Source organism: Henckelia pumila, chromosome 1 (genome assembly GCF_033568475.1).
Source record: "Henckelia pumila isolate YLH828 chromosome 1, ASM3356847v2, whole genome shotgun sequence".
In the NCBI taxonomy this organism is placed as follows: Eukaryota; Viridiplantae; Streptophyta; class Magnoliopsida; order Lamiales; family Gesneriaceae; genus Henckelia; species Henckelia pumila.
Window position 1 is genome coordinate 154,858,734 of NC_133120.1, and position 19,166 is coordinate 154,877,899.

A 19,166-nucleotide genomic window follows, 5' to 3' on the forward strand; every position below is an offset into this window, starting at 1 on the left:
TTTAATATTATATATATTTTATTTATATATACTAACTATCGTGTTGCGTGTTTATGTACTTCGATCTTAATATATTTAAGGTTTTTTTTTTGCCATTTTCGCACAGATTGTTAACGACAGAAAGGGGAGCAACAAAAAAAAAAATGGAAAAAAACAAAACAACAAAAAAACTAACAATTTTTTTTTTTTTTTAGAAAAAACGTTGAGGTGATCATAAAATATGAGGGCAGATTCTTAAGCAATTTAGAGTGGAAAACGGAGATCATAAAAGAAATAGTAAAAGAATAAGGTAGGGATACTTTGGAATTCAATAGTGACAACAAGACACCAAAAAACATTTCTAAAGGTGCAGATTCATTGTTCATTAAATGGTATAGATATTGTTTTCCTAAATTTTTATACCGTGCCGAAATATCCGGTATACCAAAAATTTCAACAAATTCGTTATTTCTCGATATGGGAAACTCGATATGCCGAACATTTCGATATTTAATCCCTCCCCTAGTCATAATAACATGAAAAGAGATTTGAAAAGTTTGCAACTTGATTATATTCCGATGAAAGCTATTTATCATCGTCACAAATGAGCCTTGAAAAATTGTGGCCTAAAAAAAGAGAGATTATTTACACAAGTACCACGGTACAGGAAAAGAAAATACGCACTTAGGCTGGTCAAGAAGCAATACAACAAATAAGGATCCAGGCTGCTGCAGCTCTCAGGGATTTCTGAGGGCTGCCAATCTCTTCTCCAGATCATCAATGTTTGAACTGCAGTAAAATAGAAATGCGACAAATATTTTACCGAACAAGACCCATAAATTTTAAAGATGACTGATTATTGTCCCCACACAAAATTAAGCTACAAATATACTTATATTATCATGTTACCTGCCAGCGGCCTCGGTGATCTTCCCAGAAATTTTACCTTTTGGAGCAGCTGACAACTGTTGATAGTTTGGAAAGTAGATTAGCTTCATTGTTAGATGCAAATACTTGAAATTACAGAAAAATGTTTCTCGAAGAAACAAACCTGTGAGGCGACATCCACACCGATTTCATCCAGCACCTGGAAAAGTTTTTGCAAATTAAGTGAAGATGCATTAAAACGATGAAAAATTTTGATTTTTGATCTCAAAAACTCTAGGCCAATAAGGGTTAGTAAGTAATAGTATAACTTCCAAGGGCGGGCGTTTTTAGAAATTAGTGCAATGAATTAAGGATGGCAAAACAGTAGAATGAGACGGTAGTTGATGGATAGGAAACTCCAGAACCATCATCGGCATTTCATGCCAAGGCTATTCTTATGAAATGGATAACATCTGGTTGTTATTTCAGCCAACATAATCACAAAAATATAAGCTTTACTCAAAGAAAACAAATATTACTTGATTTGTCAACTCGTCTGTTTCGTCTTCAGCCTCATCATCATCTAAAGCATCATCTATGGCATCTGACATCATTTCAGTCTGCAAGTGCAAAAAATAGCAGAGGAAAGTTGATATCAGTTTTAGATTAATTTATGTATACATGTAAGTAACACAGTTTGGTAAAATGAATTGATTCAAACTTACAGTCATATCCATTTGTGCCGACTGTTTTTGAAATTCTTGAATCACTTTCATTTGCTTGGCAGGGGCCATTTGCTGCCAATATATGCAGTTAAGATTAAAACAAGAGAAATCATAGATCATATTAAGTAATAGCACAATTTCATGAAACTACACAAAGACACACATACAGAGATGTGTATTTGTTTTCTAAAAAGGAATAGTGAGTGGTAAATATCAGAAATATTTGATAATGGTGAATTGCCAAAAAAATTAAAAAGAAAGGATTTAACTAAATGTTGAGGGTCTTGCCTTATTCATGGCTGCCATTGCTTTACTGGCACCTTTCATGCCAACAGCAACAGAAGATTGAGCAGACATTGCCTGCGAATGGACAGATAAACTATTTATGCTCCTAACTGAAACAAAAGAAGACTATCATCATGATTATCTAACTTCTTACCTGGGTATGAGTAGCTATGCCCCGCATTTGAGCTCGACTACCTTGTAAATTGGCTATTTGTTGACGAAGCCGGACCAGTTGGCGAGCAAGAACTTTTGTTGCTGCCTGCCGGGCGAAAAAAAGGGCAGGGGCAGTGAAAGATAGGAAAAGCATTCCAAGTAATCTCATCAACGTGATATTTATCAAAGATGCAATCCAAGTGTTTTACAGACCTCATTCCCCGTTTTAGCAGTTCTCTTTATCTCAGCAACAAGTTTCTTCTCCTGAAACATCAACCATGAATTTAATCAATTCAATTCTTACCAGAATGAAGAGACTGTAATGCGAAAAACTCCAAGAATCTTGGATTACCTCCAACTGCAATGTATGGATTTCCCTCTCGATACCTGAATCAAAATCACAGATCCAAAATAGCATATGTCAGCTGACTCAGCCCAATAGTTAACACATAGTTTTGAAGTGAAAATTTACAGTGCAAAGAGAAACTTCTGTTAATAATATAAGAAATCAAAACAAAATGTTTGTTCCAACTCCTCCATAAACCAAAGCAACAATCAAGAATTTCATACATGTCAATTCAGTCAACAATTGGCACCAGGAAAATTACATGCAACCATTAATTTTTTTGATTTACATATAAACAATAGGCATCACTTGTTTGAAATGCATAGGAAACACGGATTCCGATTTCCATTAAGGGTTGATTGAGTAATTCATGTCTTTAGCATATTAAGGGGGACTACCTCATGCTTCTTTAAATCGAGCTTTTACCTTTACATAAAGCCAAAATAACCAATTTTAGAACTTACATTTCATCTATTTTTTTTTCGAAGATAGAAAATAACTTACTTTTACTAACATTTCCAAAATAGGGGTATAATCGAGTTGAGTTGAGCTCGAGTAGCACCCTACTCGATCTCGCCTTAAGGAGAAAAGGTACTGGAGCTTGAAGTTAATCGGTTAGTGTTTTTCAAGCTTGTACTCAACTTTATTAAGCTCTTTAAAATTTTAAAATGGAACATTAAAGAATGCAATTGCAATAAAATGAAGAGCAAAATGGTAATTTCATTATTAGTAGAAAAAAGTAAAAATAACTTCTTCAGCTATTGTACTCAGAATAATGCTCAATCCTGAAATAAAAACTTGGCTAGAGAGAGTATTCGATATTTCAAGCCACTCGAATTCAACTTGAATTCCTGGGCACAAGTTGAGCTTTGGCCAAGCTGCTAGAGCAATGTTGCAGTCCTAATCCAAACATTAAACTATGTGTTTGGTTCTAAAATCACTTAAAAAACACAACTTGGTGCAATTTGGATAAAGAAGCTGGCTTTGCAAAGCAGATTAAGTGTTTCTATCACAAAATGCAGAATCAGTCTAGTGAGTAGAGACCCGCTACTGCCGAAAAAGAGAATCTTACTATCTGGCCTACGGGCTACGACCTACATCGAAACAACCTCTTTGATTTTATTAAAGAGAATATGAATTGGAGTTCCAAAAAAACAACAATTTCTGGCATCTTTAACTTTTTAAATGTTATTTCAAGAAAATCTTCCATATCCTAAAACTACTATTTTCATGATTTGCCTTCCTCATCCAATGGCATTTCTTTTTTATTTGGTTAACAATTTACCTACCGGAGTTAGCAGTGATCAATTTGCTTCACAACAGAAACAACAGAACAACGCGCTATCAAAAATATGATCAAATTTTTATTTCAGAAACTAAATTTTAGAGGAAAATTACGAGCAAAGAGATTACAAAATTCGGAAAACAAATACCTCTAGTGGCATTGGCCATTTCCCGTTTACTCTCCCGTAGCGCCTCTGAAATCAAAGCCCACAAACAGATCATAAGCAAAATCGAGATTCAATCACTCCAGAAGTCAACGCATCAACAATTGACCATGAATTTAAGGCATCAAACATAACAATTTCTTGCAGGGAAAAATCAGAACAGAAACCTTTGGCCGTGGGTTTCTTGGAGAAGATGTTCATGTTTCGATTGCCACTGAGGTTGTAGGGTTCGAAGAAATTCTACAGTATCGACGCGCTGCCTCTGTATATGTATTTATTGGCGCTGAAATGGGATTATGGTTAATAGGGGTAGTAATCACTAATCATATGTTTTTACGAATTTTATGATATTGTAGCTTTCAAATTCAATTAAATTAATGAAATACAATGGACTTGTATGATTTTTGGTTATTTTAATATCAACTTCCATTGGTTTTATCACAATAATTATCACAATAATTTTTACGTTGACTAAAATGATGGGTGTGTTGTATATATATATATTTTTTTCGATTCATAAACAAATATTAATTTTCATATCAGATTATATTTACAAATTTACTTGATGTAGCCAAAAGCAAAATTTGGAATATTGTAAGCATATAATCCGCACGCTGAATCTAGCAAACGTAGGGGTTACTTGTGTTACGAATACTCGTCAGAGAACGTTTAAGTCAGAAAAAACACAATGATAAATTCCAAGTATAATAAAGCTCAAATCACATATTAAAAATGAGAATTGCCTTAAATGAGAGACAAATCTATTTATAGATATTTATGAGTGTTTGACGGGCTTGATCCCTTGTATCCTAAGCTTATTTTGTTAATTAACATCTAGGCTTCTATAATCCATCCCACCACTACTCTCATTTTATTTATTTATTTTTTGAGTGAAGAAATTTTTAGAAAATCCAATCATCGTTTCAATTCTGGATAAAAATCCATCCCGTTATTTGTCTATTTATTTCGACTAAAACAAAAACACACAAGTATGAGATTATAATTCAAATATAAATTTTGATTGGAAATATTTGGTCCATTATATTTAATTTTAAAGCTTGTATACGGGAGGTGTTACATTTCAATTAAACTAGTCTATCAGATGTTACGAGTGAAATGCTTAATGTTATGTTTTCATACAGATAAAAATGATTGGGTTCTCTTATATTAATATTAATTTTAGAAGTATACTTCATCTTATTCTTAGATCTGTAACCCCCACATAATCAGAGTATTATATAGTTCAGCTTTTTATAGAAAGAATATTTACTTTATTAATCTAATTTCTGAATCAAAAACTTATTGACTTTTAAATTCCCATAACTATGTTATTGCTCTTTAAAATGAAAAAAAGATGGGCCCAATGTTAAAATCCAAACCCTAACAGCCAGATAAAATTGAAACTTAAGTGGCAGGGGCCGCGCGAACGCAGGCCCCCTCTAACACAAATTATGACGTAGGCTCGACCACTTGGGCCGACCTTAGGCGGGCGCCCTTTCAGAGTGCAATGAAAGTCGCCAACCTAGACCATGGGCCTTCCAGATCGCTCATTGATCCCGTCCAGGTAAGTATGTTTTACGTTGCATTCCCCTCTATATTTATATTGCTAACCAGTTATCGCATTCTCTCTCTTCCGATGTGGGAACGGCAACTGCTGAAATGAATTGATTTTTTTTTAAGAGAAGAAATGAATTGATTTGATGATCGCTGGAAATTGGAACTTATTATAATAATTATTATTATAATAATAAATATATAGTAATAATATATATATATATAATATAATATAATATAATAAAAAGATAAATAGTAGGAAATTTTTATTTTCTAAAACTTAGTGAGTACACACCAGAATATTTTTTCATTAAAATACAATTATATACTAACTTTTAAGAATAATAATGGTTCGACAAAAATTATAGCTCAGTAATTCTTGAGCAATCGTGAAACGTCCTAGAACTTTTACTGGAATTTTTTTTTTTAAAAAAAAAAACTCTCTGATAATAAAATAATGAATATAAATATATATATATATATATATATGCCCATACATATATATATATATATCATACTTAAAAATAACTTTACTTAATTTAAAATAAAAATATACAAAAGATACTATAAAAGTACACGCATGCAATTAAATACTTAAAAGTAATTACTAAATAATAATTTATAAGAATGACATAATAAAATTCCTAAATAATATTTATTTCACAAAAATTCATGAAAACTTAAAAAATAAATACTTAAATCTAAAATTCATGCATATACTAAAAATCTATAATAATAAAACCTATGCGGAAATAAATGTTCTAGTCTCAACAATAAATTCATAATAGAGCGATGGTCACGGGTACTAGTTGCCTGGATACCCATACGTCCTCGCCGCCAGTCGGAAACACATTATCCTCATTAACATTCTGCTCACCTGCACCAATTAAATCTAGTGAGCCTCGAGGCTCAGCACGTTATCCTTACATAACAAAATGAAACCACACACAAGCACACATCATATAAAATACGTGAATATAAATATACGTGCATGATATTAAAATTATATGCATATAAACATTAAATAAAATAATTATACTGATTTATCATCATTCTAAACATATATCATCATACTTAATAAATTTCATAAAATAATTTATCATCATTCCTTAGTTCTCAACAGGTCGTATCCATGTCGGTGGCATCATACTAAGCGATTGATCAATCTAAAACCAACGTACGCGGCGGTGGGGTTTCCACCTCTGTGTTGCCACTTCACCAGCCCTCTCAGCTGGATCCATAAGCTCATCATACTTATACATCATTAGGAAGGTCACCGGGCCCAGGTATCCCGGCCTCCAACCACATCACTTTCCACCTTCACTTCAACTTCCATAAAATTATATTTTTCTTAACATACATTTAAACTTATAAAAATTCTTACATGATGCATGAACTTAAAAAAAATTCATTTATTTCTTTATTTCATGAAAAATTGTCCGTAAATATATATTTAATTTATTTTCTTTAAAAATCATACTTATATATTTAATAAAAATGTGTGCATGAACTAAATATACATTTACGAACATTTATTTTTCCAAGGACTTGTTCGAGCTGCTGACCACTAGACTTAAACTCAAAAATTCCTAAACTGACCCAAAAACCCAAAAGTCTAACCTGACCTAGCCCATTAAACTTCATGGGCCCCCAGGCCCATGACAAAATAATAGGTTCACTTAAAATATAATTTAGGTCCATTATCTAATTAACTTAAAATTAAATTAATAAAATTTATTATTTAACCATTAATTATAAACTAGACCGATAAAATTATTAAACCCGACTCAACTTGGCCCAATAATTCTCATGGATCACACGACCCATGACAAATTAGTGGGCTCACTTTCATAATTATTAAAGCCCATTAAATTAGTCTAATTAATTAATTTAATCAAGCCCAACCCTTTAATTTACTAACTTAAACTCTTAATTAATTAAAATAAAATATCCAAGCCTAATTAATAAAAATCTAGACCCGGACTAAAATTAATTTGACTCATCAAGACGTGACCAGACCCGAACCCGGACTCAAGACCCATGCCCGGCCCGCCTAAAAAAACCATAACCCAAATTTAAAAAAAAAAAAAGAAACCCAATTACCCAAACCCATCAAACGTACAGACTCCCCCCATGTAATTCTTTACTCTCGGTCATGTAGCAGCAGGCTTTATGGCCTGCTGCCGGCCAGCTCCGGCCATGACCGGCCAGAGCTCCACCGCCCAAACGTAGCCCACGTCTGGGCGGTTCCAACGAGCCAGGCCTCTCTTTGAACCGATACCTATACAGCCCTAGCGAACCATGTTTCCGGGAATCCCAAAACTGCCGCGCAGCCTGTGCAGTCCACAATCCGTGGACTTTTTGACCAGCTCCGGCCACTATCGGTCGGAGCTCCTATACCTGGACCACCCCAGGGTCTAGGTGCAACCCATTGACCAGGCCTGGCTCAAGCCATGCCTTGCATGGCTTGGCCACAGCCCTGAAATTTCTTTGCAACCTCACGCAGCACCCCCCCCCCCCCCCGGGCACACCCTGATCCAGCCTCTCCCGTGGCCAAACCCCCAACCAAATCTGTCCCTAAGGGACCGTAACTCGACCCTTTAGCCCTTGGTCGAACAGCCATGCAAGAAAAATCGAGCCAAACCATGCCATGAAGCAATAAAAACGTGAGTTATGCGTGACCTTTGAAGAAATCCCTCGCAAATCCATAAAACTCATGCATTAACCAATCTTTCATGTAAAAATCAATGTATATGATTTAAATGGTGTTCAATAAGGGAATCGAAACGTGCCTCGATGATTGCTTGATCCAAAAATTGATAATAGCACGTTTCGGCGCACCGGGACGATCGAGACGTCGAATCTATGAACATTTCTTCAAACTTACGTGAAAGTGTGTGGTGAGTGAGAATGGAGGCTGAAGTTTCTGTTGGAGGCGGCTTAGGGGTGAATTTACGTAGGGTAATGTTTAGGAGGATTAAGGTAGAAGATCTTAGGATAATATTTTGGGTAGTCTAGGTTATATTTAAATAAATACTTTGGATAGATAATTAATATAATTTAAACTTTTAAAAAAAACATACATGCTAATTTGCTAAACTTAATAAATCCCGAAATAATAAAATAGGGGATTTTTAAAACTTAATAAAAGTCATTAAGATGACTTATTTTGGGTAAAAACGGACCTATAAATATACATATACATATATATAAATACCATAATTTTCTTCAAATTATACCTTAAAATAATATTTTAAGGCTCCTAAAAATCTCATAAAATATTTTGGGTAAAAACAAACATCTCGTCCGTCCACGGTCCCTCCTACGCGATCATAAAATAATTTTTCTCAAATAAATTCGTAAATCACATCATACCGATTTAAATGCCGAAACAATATTTAAAACATGCCAATAAATCACATAATTCACATAATAACAAATAAAATTAATTTAACAAATTTTCACATTATTTTAAAATTATAAAATCTCCTAGTTATGCATGCGGATTTACGTGGCAAATTTCTAGGCGTTACAAATCGGTTCTCTTAGCAAAAATACTTTGAAAATGTTTCATTCGATTAAAAATAATGCTAAAAGCATAATCAATATATCGTACAACGATATTTAAAATAATTAAATCATGATATTTTGTTATTATATCGTGAGGTTTTGATATTATATCATATTTAATGTATAATGAGATTTGATAAAAAAATTTTTTGTATATAATGTAAGAATTGTTGTACAAATATCGTTGTACTTGTAGCATTACTCTTCGATTAGTGTGATTAGATAATTTATTTAGATAGGCCTAGATGTGAGACGGGTCAACCCTACCCAATAAAATATCATTCTCATAAAATTGATCCGTCAAACAATTTCACATTATTTTTTGTGATTTCTTTATCACACGATTAATAAGATTGCAAAAAATATGTGTTTTTTTGGATTGATGTCCAAAAGTTTAAGATGAATGGATAACATACTGCTCAAATAATTTTAATTTCAGGAAAATATCTACATACGTGTATAGTAAAGTCATAGTCTAGTTGAAAAATCTAAAAAATCGCATAACATTCACCGCATGTGCACGATATGCTAGTAAATAAGAAATTATCATAAAGTATATATATATTTTTATTTTTATTTTTATTTTTTTTTTGAAAATATAATTTTAAATAAATTCAAGTCGATCAAATGGAGTTTTGTTGGGTCAAACCCATATTTTCTGCTACTGCCTATGTAGGCCCAAAGATTGAGCCCCAACTTCTTCTCATCCCTGATAACTCAACAATGGCAACTGAGAATCTGAGATTATACAAGAACCCATTTCAATTTCAAGTTCCCGTTTCAGCGATTCTTGATTTGGTAGAGGAATTCAGAAATATGCTTTATTTGTATTCTGGGAGAACCAATTCACTGACCTGTTGCTTTTGAACCGGCATATCCATTATTCAGCTGTTCTTGAACTGGTATTTGCATTACGCAAGAAGCGATGGCTTCTTTTGCCTGTAATTCGCTTCCTTTTCTCAGCCCCATTTGCATGCGCAACCAAAATTTCATGGGTATTCATCTGTTTCCTTCATTGGAAGCTTCATTGATTCATTACCCTTCAACATTTACGAGGAAAAAATGCAGTCTTTATCAACCTTTAGCTTTTAGTTGCATTGATGGAGGAATGGATGGTGTTGGGAAATCTCAGGAAGAAGTGGGGAAGACGAAATTTAAGTGGGTTGGAAGAGGTTTCGATTCTACGGAGGAGCAAAGACGGGCTATTTCTCTACTTCCATCGAAGATGAGCAATCGGTGCAAGGCGTTGATGAAACAAATCATTTGCTTTTCAGAGGAAAATGGGAGTGTTCCTGCTATGTTGGATGCTTGGGTTAAGAGCACGAAGCCGCGAAGAACTGATTGGCTTTCGATTTTCAGAGAACTGGAGAGGCTTAATCATCCATTGTTTTTGAAGGTATGGATAGATATATATCCATTCTTGGATGCTTAGATGGAATTTTTCGGGTTTTTTTCGCTGGAGAATGGTGTTTGATATGCTAGGTACCCAACACTTGGTGAGTGTTCATATGATCAGATTAGACTCTGCTTATTTGCTTCTCTGTGCCATTTTTGTTGAATCATTTTTGGATGCTATGCCTTGTTCAAGTATCAGCAAACCATAATAAGTGCTTGAATTCAAATCATTTCGATATGCATAATACAATGCTGCACTTTAAGGTTTGGTTACACAAGGTATGCATCAGTATGTTGACTGGCATGTTTTTGTTTTTCAATTTTAAGATACTGGAACATGTGCTCGCAGAAGAATCGTTTGAAGCTAATATCCGTGATTATACGATGGCAATCCATTTTTGTGCGAAGGAAAACCGGTTGTTAGATGCCGAAAGATTATTGTTAGCGATGAAAGCCGATGGCTTCATCTGTGATCAAGTCATCCTAACTGCGCTAGTTCACATGTATAGCAAGGCTGGTAATCTCAAGCTAGCTCAAGATTCGTTTGAGGAGATGAAATTACTCGGTGTTCCATTGGACAAAAGGTCGTATGGTTCAATGATCATGGCCTACATCAGAGCCGGAATGTTCCAAGACGGGGAGTGTTTACTAAGAGAAACAGAAGCTAAAGAAATTTTCGCTGGAAGAGAAGTTTATAAAGCATTGCTGAGATCATATTCCATGTCTGGTGATAATGATGGCGCTCAGAGAGTTTTCGATGCTATCCAATGGGCTGGTATCACTCCTGATGACAAGGTCTGTGCGCTTCTGATAAACGCTTATGTCGTCTCTGGAAAGACACGTGAAGCTCGTATTGCATTTGATAATATGCGGAGTGCTGGTCTTGTACCTAATGACAAATGTGTGGCATTGGTGTTGGCTGCTTATGAGAAGGAAAACAGAGTGAGTGAAGCACTGGATTTTTTGAGTGAACTGGAAAGGGCGTGCCTTGTACTCGGAAAAGAAGCTTCACAGTTGCTGGCAAAGTGGTTTCGAGGGTTGGGAGTCGTGGAAGAAGTCGAGCTTGTGTTGAGGGACTTTGTTTGAGGGAGGTTGTGGAAGAAAGGTTTTTTTTTTTTGGAGATGTTTTGTTCCTCAAACCGCATCCGTGAAACCACGGGCGGACCCTGACCGGGGAAGTCATCGCCCGAGTTCCTGATGCATCCTGCACTAAACAATATGATGATGAGACCATGTTCTGCTAATCTTTCTGCTTTTGTATGTCCATCAAAATGGCTAAAACTGTCGAGACATCAGACAAGATACATCCCTGTGTATGGAAGGCAACAGTATTTAGATTTTAGATGATTCGAGTGATGTGTGATATAACATGTAATTCTTATATTTTTAAGCACCTTTCTGTTCACGGTATTACTAATATATGTATAACTCATCCGATCACATCCCACGTTCTTCTCATCATATTATTTATCTATATATTAACTATTTATTTTAAATCAATCAAATCATTAATTATTTATCTCATATCAATCAAATCATTGAATTCAAATTACTATATTATCCCTTATAAATAATATAATTTTTATTTTATTTATTGTTTAAAGGACAAAATAGTCATTTAACATTTTTATATAAAATTTAATCAATCAAATCAAATAAACTATAATCTATCAATCAAATCCAAAACAATTTAAACTATCATTTTTTATTTATTTTTTATTACATTATACTACTTATCTATAGATTACTTATACCATACATCAAACCAAACGGTGCCTTAGAGTTTTATTTTATAAACAAAACATGTGTTGATTAACTTTCGCAGCAAAGGATATAAACCAACTTTATATCTTTAAATTGAGTCTACAAATTTATGAGATAATTTTATTACAAAATGTATTAAGCAAAATATATTGTATATATTTAAATTATAATTAATTTTTTAAAATGTAAGTGTTGATTATTTTTGCGCAAAAAAAAAATTCAAAATTGTGATATTGGTATCCGATCACGACCCAAATAGATCGGATCCAAGAGACCCGACCCATGAGACTGGAGAGCATATGATTAAACAAGGGGACGAAAGCCACAACAAAAATTGAGAAATATATTTAAATTTAGGTACCAAAAACAATGAGCGATAGTGGCGGTAGCTCGGGGTACTCGGCTACCGGAGATGAACATCCACCGCCGGCGGCTGGGGCTGCGGAGAGGGAGAAGAAGAAGGATAAGGCGCGGTTGAGTCGGACGTCTCTGATTCTATGGCACACGCACCAAAACGATGCGGTGGCGGTGAGAAAGCATCTGAATGAGGATCCATATCTGGTGCACGCAAGAGACTATGACAATCGGACTCCGCTCCATGTGGCGGCTATCCATGGTTGGATCGATATTGCCAAGTGTCTTTTGGAGTACGAAGCTGACGTTAATGCCGAAGATCGATGGAAAAATACTGTGAGATTTAGTGTCACATTCAAGCATTTATACGCTTGTATGCATGTGCGAGTGAGTTACTTGTTGTGTTCATGGGTTAGCGAACGCGATTATATCTGTTGATTTGTTTTTAACCGTGATTATCTTATTCCATTGGTTTCATAATGAGACTGCTGAGTTGATGCACACGTTATCTCTGCAAGAATTTGAGAAATCAGTCTTTTTGTTTGGTGCAATTTTATGTTGGAATCGCGCGTATTCAGCTCTTCGTCCATGGAAATGGGTGTAGTTTTCTGAGATTTCCTTTTTCTTTGCTACTTTTAGCTAAAAAAGTTTGATTTTGATGAAACACAAACTTTTGAAGACTTATTCTTAAATTGAATTTCAGCTCAACTTAGCAAGAAAATTCTCATTCTACTAACTGTTGGTAGCCGGCATAGTGGTTGTGTGAGTAAGATTTGTTTTTTTGTCAATAATGGCTGACAAGGTTGGAGAAGCATAAGTTGATTTAAGTTAGAATTGGAGTTTATGGATATCTTTGAAGTCACATGGAGCATTCCTGGTCTTTTGACATGCTATAATCATGAAATAAAATCACGAATTCATATGCATGAACGGCCCTGTAAAGTTGTAATGGACATTAGCTATTTTTGTGCTACCTAGTGGGTCAGAAGAATCCATCTGGGTCTCAAAGTTCTTATCCAGGTCTTGAATTGCAAGGCAATCATGCTAAATTTGTGTGACAAGAGTTGTAGCATTTGACTGTCATCAATATTTGATAGCGGATGCATGTATTATGATGGCACAAAATACAGAATCTCTAGACGAAAAGTACATTTGCAACATTAATTTTCATGTGGAGGCTAGAATTATTGTATGTTTTTATACCTATAATTTACATACACTAGTATAGTTTTGACAGGTATATCAAAAAGCTTGTGTCTAACACACACTGTTTTCTTTAAGATCGAGATATTTTATGAGAATACTTCTTCAGTATAAGTCAGATGATTCTGCACAACTATGAGTTTTAACTTTATGACTTTTAGTTTTACTTAAGTTTAACATTGACATTTATTGCGGTATCTGAACGATGTAGATACATGAATCAAATATGAAGATTTCCACTGTAAAAGTAACTTATTTCCAGTTTTGCACAAAATATTGCCCACTCATTATCTAGTGAACAATTTACTGAATCTTCAAGCAGAAAATGTTTTTTTAAGTGTGGAGTTGAACCCAATGGTGGAGTTCTTTTGTGATGATTTTAATCAAGTATAAACTTTGTTTATATTATTTGCAATTAATATTGGTTCCATAACTACTGCTGACTTAGAAACTAAAGCATGCCATTAATTGGATAAATTTACGTACAACGAGTTGTTGTACTGAACTGGTATATGGTTTAAAAATATGTGCAGTGGTAGTTAAGTTCAGCATGGAGACTTCTGTTCTCGCTTATGGAACTGCATCTTGCTATCACGTGCATATTGGTGCACAAATAAAAACTTCAAATTTCTGCACTCTTTTAATCATTGCTGTGGAATTGAATATAGCCTGTGATGGAGAATGCATCTATTTTCTGTTCTAAATTAGCATCATTTCCTCTTATGTTCTTTTTGTATTTGTCAAACAGCCTTTAGCTGATGCTGAAGGAGCTAAAAGATCTGGCGTGATTGAATTATTGAAGTCTCATGGAGGTGTATCTCATGTAAGCTCCTCTCATCTCATTTTAATTCTGATGGAGACTGGACTAGTACTAGAATTCTTTGCCGTTATACTATCTTGGATTTCCTTTTCATTTAGAGAAGTTTTTTGGGCACATTACAGGGTCCGAATGGGAGTCATTTTGAATCAAGGCCTGTACAACCTCCACTACCGAATAAGTGTGACTGGGAGATTGACCCTGATGAGCTGGACTTTTCAAACTCAATTCTTGTTGGGAAGGTCTGAATTTATTTGCAAAAACAACTTATCCTCGTCGCTAGTCAATAACGTCGTTGATCATTCTTCTTCTACCTCATGTAAAAATCACTAATAAGATAGCATGGCTCTCTTCATCTGAAAGAACTCAAAATCTTGACATTTGCTACTTGTTCAACTATAAAATATATAGGTTTTTTGTTTGCAATCTTCATACTGGTGTGTCAGGTTTTAATTTTCGGCAAGCAGAAAATTCTATGAGGCATTATGACACCTGTTTAAATTCACATCAACCCTACTTGAATCTGAGGCTTTTGTTAGTTCATTTTTTTGTTTTGTAAATTTATATGATTTTTATTGCCTATCTTGCAGTATGGTTCAAGTGTTTTGCTGCATTGTTTCTAGGAAGCGCGAGCTTTTGATAATGTTTCCAACTTTTTTAATTCATCATTGGCTGTTTGTTGTTGCTTGTTACTTCAACTGCATGTAATGTTCTGCATTTATTTGCAAAGCTCATTGTTGCCGATGGCAGCTAATATTTGTAGGGCTCTTTTGGTGAGATACGTAAAGCTTGTTGGCGGGGAACACCAGTAGCTGTCAAACGCATTCTTCCAAAGCTTTCTGATGATAGATTGGTGATGTATGCTTGTCACTTCAATCTTACTTCCAGTTATTTATCTTGGCTACTGTATATTAGAGATTTGAATGCTACTTCCCACTTACTTGCCTGAGTGGGTCTAGCTGTAGAACTCAATTATAAGAGCTTGTGATGTGAGGTACAGCCACTTTAGTATTTGTTTGGCTTTGGGACATTGGTAGCCGAAAGATTCCATATCACTACCACATAATCTGTTAAAGCTGTTTACTTCTGCATTATCCTGCTGACTCTAAATAAATTACCTTCTCTCTTGCTTGCAATTCAGTCAGGACTTCAGGCATGAGGTCAATTTGCTAGTGAAGCTTCGTCATCCAAATATTGTCCAATTTCTAGGGGCAGTTACTGACAAGAAGCCTTTAATGTTAATCACAGAGTACTTGAGGGGGGTGGGTGAATGCATTTTAAATCTCTTTAAAGGATGATCTGTTGACTTTGATAATTGTTCTAACTCTGGTTTCCTCGTATATTATATTCTTTTGTAGGGTGATCTTCATCAGCATCTGAAGGAAAAAGGGGCGCTAAGCCCGTCTACTGCAATCAATTTTTCATTAGACATTGCGAGGTAAAATGGAATTAATATGTTGTTTTTCCTGTTGAATGAATAACTCCAGCCTTAAGGTTCCGCAGTTGGTGATTACCCTTCCCAATCTTTTGCACACTATCACCAATATAAATCCTATGCCTGATACTGATGCTTCAAGTTGCTGAATAAGAAAAAGAGAGATTTATTATAAATTCTCAACTTTAGAGGGATTGCATTCGTACTTTCTTATTCTTTTCATGTTTTATTAATTGGGTGGGTGGGAGGTTGGGTTGTGCATAGTGTGTGTGGCATTTGGATTTTAAATATCTGATTTCATGCAAATTTATCAGCAGTAATTACTAGATTGGCATGCCTACAGAAGGCATGGATATGTGATGATCTAATATACATTGTTACATTTAGCACCACAAATGTGTTGTGTGGTAGTCTTATTTGTTTCTCTTGTTGGACAGAAGGATTGCTTATCTCCATAGTGAGCCAAATGTTATAATTCACCGTGACCTGAAACCAAGGTTAGTTGTTACGCGTCTTATAATTGTTAAATATGTTCCATGAAAACCATAAAATCTACTGTTGGTCATCTTTCTCAGCAAAGACTATGTGGTCAATTCTTCAAGATCTCTCTCTCTCTCTCTCTCTCTCACCCATCCTTCCCTCCTCTCTATGGGTGTTTCTGTGTGTGTGATGAACTTTTGTGCAAATCCTTCTTTCATAGAGTTTCCTGGCTAAATATGGTAATTTTCCAGGAACATTCTTCTTGTCAACACAAATGCGGAACATTTAAAAGTAGGTGACTTTGGGTTAAGCAAGCTCATCAGGGTACAACATTCTCATGATGTGTACAAGATGACTGGCGAGACCGGAAGCTGTAAGTAACTTAAGAACAATTATTATATCCAGCTGGGTTTTGCAATGATGATCAGTGGCTTAGACTAGTTTTGGTTTTTAATTTCAAAAGACCGGTACATGGCACCTGAAGTCTTCAAGCATTGGAAATATGATAAGAAGGTGGACGTTTTCTCATTTGCTATGATATTATACCAGGTAATTTTTAAATTTGTCGTTATTTGTATCGAATTGCACTTGACTAGCATAATTTGAAGTGAACGCGAAAGGTTGCAGATGCTTGAAGGTGATCCTCCGATGTCAAATTATGAACCTTATGAAGCAGCCAGTAATGTTGCAGAAGGACACAGGCCAATCTTTAGGGCAAAAGATTTCATTCCTGAATTGAGAGAGTAGGTATCTGTGAAATTTTTTATCATGTGAAATAAAGATAAAGATAATATAGCTGGTCCACACAAGAAAACATATACCAGGAATACTATCGAGCACCTTTACTTGGTTACACAACTACGTATTAAGTTCCATCATCGTCCAATCGTCCTTAACACGCAAGGTTGTAGAATCTAATGTAGATGAGGATGTAAGATACTGACCATCTGAGTTCCAGAAAAAAGAAAGCTACTGTAACAAATTTAGCGGACTTTTTATGAACCCGTTGCCTGGTACGTTGTTCTTGAGTTTTCATATTCTAATCTCCGCACAACTGAAAATTGATTAGGTTAATCGAGCAATGCTGGGCAGGAGACATGGACAAGAGACCTTCGTTCTTGGAAATTCTGAAAAGGCTCGAAAAAATCCAAGGAAAATCCACCTTTTGAGCAATGCATCACTGGCACATCTTTGCTACGTGACCCGAAGAAGCACGAGATATCTGTACGACGAAGTTTGTCTCTATCAACCTCTCATTTCACCTCTTAAACTTCTGCACAAAACGGAATCATGAATAAAATTCGTCGGTCTGAATCTTGTCAATTTCCGATTGTGGTTCAAATACTGAATGTGAATGTATTATTAATGCCAAGAGGAATCTACAGTACCAAATATGAAATATTTCTCCTCGGTTGTATCAATTTAAGACTCTATCAATCGTGGTCTTAAATATGCTCAAATGTCTTGTTTTTTCAACATTCCATAATATCTAATGCAATGCGTCAATATTGCGTAACCCTCCACCACAACAAACGATTTTTTTTTTAAAAAAAATGCAATGCGTCAATATCCATTTCTTCCGTAGTTTTTAGATCCATTAACCATTGACCCAGTTAAAGTACTTGGTACTAGGTCATCTATGGAGTGTTTGCAAAAGATAATAGTTTTGTAGAAGTGATTAAATTTATAGCTTACAAAAAGTTTAAAAAAATCAAAAATTGGTAGTGTTTGTAAATAAATGTGAAAATCTAAAAATTAAAGTTGGATAGTTAAATAAGTGATTAGAGTGATTTTAACATTAAATTTTTTTTATTATAATTATTTTTGGAGAATTATAATCATTATATGACTAGTTTTGATATTTCAATTAAGTTAACACATAATCTAGGTTTAAGAAAGCATAAGCAAACACATAATCTAGGTTTAAGAAATATACAAAAGTGATTTTTTTAAGTCAAAATCTAACAATCAATTTTTTTTAGTGATTGTAAGCACTCCTTAGTTACGGAACCACCCTGATTGATTCTTGTTAAATGTAAATTGATAATATAATATGCAAGAAAAAATCATAAATATGAGAAAAATATTCATGATTAAAAACATTTATTAGGTTATACTCATGCTCTAAAAATAAATACAAAAACTTTTAGAGATCATCAGTTAATTTTGTGAGACATATCTCTTATTCAACTTAATTTATGAAAAAATATTAATTTTTAAATCAAAAATATTATTTTTCATTACATATATAGATTGCGTCGATCTGTCTCTCAGAACACCTACGCAAAAAGAAAATATCACTTTATAAAAAATTAAATATTTAGAATATTTTCAATTATAAATATTTATTAATAAAATATGTATTCAACAAAGAAATAAAATAAAGTAATTGTTATAAATCATAATAGAAATAGAGAGATGAGTAGAGAGAATTCATGAGAGAAGAAAGAATCATATGAGTCAATAGTCAGGTCCAATTTTCATTGAATTCAACCACCCCTATTTATAGTGAAAGATTACAAGATACAAATCTTTACAAATATCTTTACATATTTATCTTGATCACATATCTTTAATAAGATAATCATCTATAATAATAATATATTTATAACACTCCCCCTTAGATGATTATTTGCGCAAGCAATCGATTCTTCAAAATCTCCATTTGGCAAGATGTATGTCTGGGAACTTCATCGGGACTCAAGTGTTGCCTCATTAAAACCTTGACAGTAAAACCCCGTGGGAAAAATCTGAACGAAGGAAAAAGAGTACATCAACATATACTTTCTTT

At 34.4% G+C, this 19,166-nt stretch overlaps 3 protein-coding genes and 1 non-coding gene across 5 annotated transcripts; 2 read left to right on the forward strand and 2 right to left on the reverse strand.

The window, feature by feature from the left end:
* Positions 1–524: 524 nt before the first annotated feature.
* Positions 525–4,145, reverse strand: LOC140874890 (vacuolar protein sorting-associated protein 2 homolog 3-like). Its single transcript, XM_073278366.1, has 11 exons — positions 3,971–4,145; positions 3,789–3,833; positions 2,362–2,396; positions 2,223–2,273; positions 2,011–2,115; positions 1,860–1,931; positions 1,572–1,643; positions 1,386–1,466; positions 1,031–1,066; positions 889–944; positions 525–768 (listed from the first exon to the last, which is right to left on the reverse strand). Exons 1-11 carry the CDS (start codon positions 4,002–4,004, stop codon positions 717–719), a joined length of 639 nt encoding a protein of 212 aa, XP_073134467.1. The 5' UTR covers positions 4,005–4,145; the 3' UTR covers positions 525–716.
* Positions 4,146–5,154: 1,009 nt separating this feature from the next.
* Positions 5,155–11,745, forward strand: LOC140874882 (uncharacterized). The gene is made up of 3 exons (XM_073278351.1): positions 5,155–5,367; positions 9,604–10,323; positions 10,650–11,745. Exons 2-3 carry the CDS (start codon positions 9,853–9,855, stop codon positions 11,406–11,408), a joined length of 1,230 nt encoding a protein of 409 aa, XP_073134452.1. The 5' UTR covers positions 5,155–5,367; positions 9,604–9,852; the 3' UTR covers positions 11,409–11,745.
* LOC140876707 (U1 spliceosomal RNA) lies at positions 5,215–5,375 on the reverse strand. Its single transcript, XR_012148945.1, has one exon. It is a non-coding gene; the product is annotated as a U1 spliceosomal RNA (small nuclear RNA).
* Positions 11,746–12,438: 693 nt separating the features above from the next.
* LOC140889228 (serine/threonine-protein kinase VIK-like) lies at positions 12,439–17,816 on the forward strand. Of its 2 annotated transcripts, XM_073296942.1 has the most exons (11): positions 12,439–12,776; positions 14,392–14,466; positions 14,586–14,702; positions 15,224–15,318; positions 15,602–15,722; positions 15,819–15,898; positions 16,333–16,392; positions 16,627–16,748; positions 16,839–16,924; positions 17,003–17,118; positions 17,445–17,816. In XM_073296942.1, exons 1-11 carry the CDS (start codon positions 12,456–12,458, stop codon positions 17,542–17,544), a joined length of 1,293 nt encoding a protein of 430 aa, XP_073153043.1. In that variant the 5' UTR covers positions 12,439–12,455; the 3' UTR covers positions 17,545–17,816. The 2 variants fall into 2 exon arrangements, with proteins under 2 accessions (XP_073153043.1, XP_073153049.1); XM_073296948.1 differs by lacking the exon at positions 17,445–17,816 and having other exon boundaries at positions 16,996–17,118.
* The last annotated feature ends 1,350 nt before the right edge of the window (positions 17,817–19,166 follow it).